Source organism: Akebia trifoliata, chromosome 7 (genome assembly GCF_017979445.1).
Source record: "Akebia trifoliata isolate Shusen 1 chromosome 7, ASM1797944v1, whole genome shotgun sequence".
NCBI lineage: Eukaryota > Viridiplantae > Streptophyta > Magnoliopsida > Ranunculales > Lardizabalaceae > Akebia > Akebia trifoliata.
The window spans coordinates 23,078,908-23,082,226 of record NC_141381.1 but is presented as its reverse complement, the minus strand read 5'-3'; the positions used below and the strand labels follow the sequence as shown (position 1 = coordinate 23,082,226).

Here is a 3,319-nt window from a genome sequence, read left to right as displayed (position 1 = left end):
ATTCCATTTCGAAGGAATTAAAGAATCGATCCAAATTCCAAACGACTTCTCGAGAGTCGAAACGAAACAAAACCCTAACGATCCAAAAACAGTTCTCTTCTACTTACAGTCGTTTCGTACAAAGATTTGTTCTTCATCAGGTGAGATTTCGAATTGGTTTATTCTCATTTTCTTGAAAACTCTAAGAAAATTTGATATCTGATATAATGTTCTTCGATTTCCGCTACTTTTTATACCAATTTTGTTGGTTTTTTAAACAGTAAATTTCGCTGAAATTTCCCTTTTTATGCTAGTTTGAACACGCTTTGTTTCCTTTCGATTTTCCAAATCTCAACGAAGTTCAGGATTCACAGACAGTTCTACTTTTGCCCCGAATTATTCCTTTTTGGAAAACTCGTTAGTCGAAGTTTTAATGTTTATAGCGAAAATGAAGGTAGTTTTCGAAACTTTTCCAGTTTTGATATTTTTGATTGAAACATTGAGCTTTGTTTTTATGTTCGTACGTGACAGAATTTTCCTCTATGATGCTGGTTTACATTCAGATGGCATTCATTTCGTTTGTTTGTTTGTTTTTTTTTTTTTTTTTTTAAAGTAATATTTTAATTTCCTCGTTATTTGGGAACTTGAAAGTCAAATCTGTCCAGTTGTTCTTAATCGATGGTTGTTTCTTAAATGATTTGATGCAGATTTCTGTCTGTGAGACGTGACTTACAAATTTTTCTTCTCTCGAGCCTTCTTCATTCCTACCGAGATTTAGGGTTTCGAAACTTCGTAAATTTCTAGAATCCATCGTTCTTCTATCTTTGCTACAATGATGAGGGCTTTATCATCAAAGAGTAGAATATCTCTTGTTGCAGCTGTTTTTTCGCTTGGATTACTTGTTACATTTTATAGAGGTATGTACATCGTACCAGCCAATCTCTCTAATAAATTCCAGAGAAGAGAGATTCTTCTCACCTTTGTTGATTCCATTTTTTAATTTTCTTTCAGGTTTTATTCCGCAAGAGATTGAGCGTGAACGAAACAATGGTTCCTTCTCTCCACATCGTAAACTTCTTGGACAAGGTAAGAACCAAGCTTTATTTTTTCCAATTTTGATTCGTTTCAAAGTTCAATAGGAATCGTTAGGGTTTAGTTAGTTTCGAAGTTCGTCAATGTCGGAGGAGGTTTGTTCTTTGAGTTGTCTTATTGAGGGATGTTAACTTGTACGGAGAAGGTCCTCGCTGCCTCACTTACCTCCGCCATTGATTCGTAGACGAAATCGTGTTGTCGGTTCTTTTCGCACGTCAGGGTTTTTCGTTGTGGATTCTATATCGTGAATCTCTGTTAAGTATGTCAGATTCTTTCGCACCTCGTGTTTCATCATTTCTGCAATAAGCGCACTTTAGCTTCTTCTCTCTTGTGTACGTGTACGAGTGTGTCCTCTTCCAGGTTATTATGGCGCACCATAGCCATATAATTTCGTTCAAAAAGTACGAAAAAAATAGAGAAAATTGTGAAATTACCTATTTATGCTTGTTATTAATTGTAATTTAAAAAGGGTGATTTTTGTAATTTAATTTTGTTTGTTCTATTTGATAAAATTTTAAATTCGAAAATGGTGATCACCCTTGAATGGTAATTTTCAACTTACATTTTGGTAAAAATTAAATTATATTCTTTAGCCACACAAATTTTTTATAAGAACACCTCAATTCATCAGAAATCATCTTAACACTTATCTTGGGTTGTTCTTAGTGAAAGTGGTGTGGCAATATAAGCCTCTTTATAGCAATTAAGCAGTTGCGCATGTGCGCATGATAGTGTTATTGGTGCATTAATAGCTTGGCATTTAATTAAACATGAAATCTCAATAAATAAAAAAATAAAAAAATAACCCATAAAGAAAATTGTAATTATGGTTCACTTTTTCTTTACTTTATTGTTGTATCATATCAAGTCCATAAAGTGTATTTTGTCTTAGTGCTACTTGCTTCCTTGTTCTTATTTTGTTACACAGTTTTAACTTTATTCTAGTGTTTTTTATAAACATTGGTTCTTTCTTTTGGCTTTTGGATCAACAGCGATGGAACCAAACCGAATATGGGGAGAGAAATGTTCCAAATCCGACATAGTGGTGAACCAGGGCCCCACTGCTCCTCTCCCAAATGGGATACCCACATACACGGTTGAGATAATGAACGTGTGCGCCAACGGCTGTGATATCTCTGGAATTCACCTTAGCTGCGGATGGTTCAGCTCAGCCCGCTTGATCAACCCCAAAGTATTCAAACGCATTCGCTACGATGATTGTCTCGTTAATGATGGAAAGAATCTTGTTAATGGTGGTTCCCTCTCCTTTCAATATGCAAATTCCTTCCCTTACAAACTCTTGGTCTCCTCCATCAACTGTGAATAATGATTTGAGAAAAAAGTGACAATTAACAATATAGTATACTAATACATGGCAAAAGGATTACTAAAACCAGTCAGTTTTAGTTTTGCTTTTGTTATCATATAGTTTTTTTTTTTTTTTTGGTGGTGGTGGATGTTGTGGGAGGGTTGGATACTTGCTGTATAGGAACTGAGTGCCGATTAATTTTGATATATCTCTCTAGAACCAACTGTATGTTATAAAGACTATGAGTGAGGAGGGGATGTTGTGTTGACCGTTGTTTTGTAGATTCTATCTAGCTTTGTCAGTGATGAGAAATTTGTGTGTGGAAAGTATGTGTTTTTGTTTTTTTTTACCGTTAAGATATCATTTGTGTTCACTGCTCAGGAAAAGTAGTCTTGCAGATACTACTTTGCTCTGATATCTATTTTAAGCTTTAAATGGCTACAATTTAGCTTTGCTTTTCCTGTTATTCTGCGTCTGACCTATGTTTTATTTTGTGATTTATTTATTATTTACCAAAGCAGTTGTATCCTGTTTGGTCTAATTTCTATTAACATAGCTAAACCTTGGGGTCTCAATCTGCCCCATGACCTAAGGTGGTTGGTGTATCAATATGAATGATCGGTATAACAAACGTTTGTATGGAAATCTAATAAAAGGGTCTAGGACAAAAGTAAAAGTATACAACATTTTCTCTCTATTCAATCAATTTGTCTAACTTGATCTTTCAAATATATAAATCTATGAAACTAAATTATTCCAAATTCAAAATATACATTGATTTACATTCTTAATATTGCAAATCCACACTTTTTCTACAAATGAAACCGTCGACTGGAGTGATCAGACAGTAAACTATTATTTAGTATTTTATTATACTTTCTTAATATTGCAAACTCAGCTGTGAAGTAGAAATAATAAATAAATAATAAAAGAAAGAAA

General features: G+C 33.9%; 1 protein-coding gene across 1 annotated transcript; it reads left to right on the top strand.

The window, feature by feature from the left end:
* Window positions 1-2,743, top strand: LOC147398437 (protein TAPETUM DETERMINANT 1-like). Its single transcript, XM_086448978.1, has 4 exons — window positions 1-140; window positions 687-896; window positions 991-1,065; window positions 2,064-2,743. The coding sequence occupies exons 2-4, from the start codon at window positions 812-814 to the stop codon at window positions 2,396-2,398; spliced, it is 495 nt and encodes a 164-aa protein (XP_086305104.1). The 5' UTR covers window positions 1-140; window positions 687-811; the 3' UTR covers window positions 2,399-2,743.
* Window positions 2,744-3,319: the final 576 nt, after the last annotated feature.

What these genes read in the sequence shown, in the direction of transcription:
- LOC147398437 (XM_086448978.1), top strand. Translation starts at nt 812, where the DNA reads ATGATGAGGGCTTTATCATCAAAGAGTAGAATATCTCTTGTTGCAGCT. An exon ending in ACTTGTTACATTTTATAGAG is followed by an intron (nt 897 to 990) that starts GTATGTACATCG and finishes ATTTTCTTTCAG; the next exon opens with GTTTTATTCCGCAAGAGATT. An exon ending in TCGTAAACTTCTTGGACAAG is followed by an intron (nt 1,066 to 2,063) that starts GTAAGAACCAAG and finishes TTGGATCAACAG; the next exon opens with CGATGGAACCAAACCGAATA.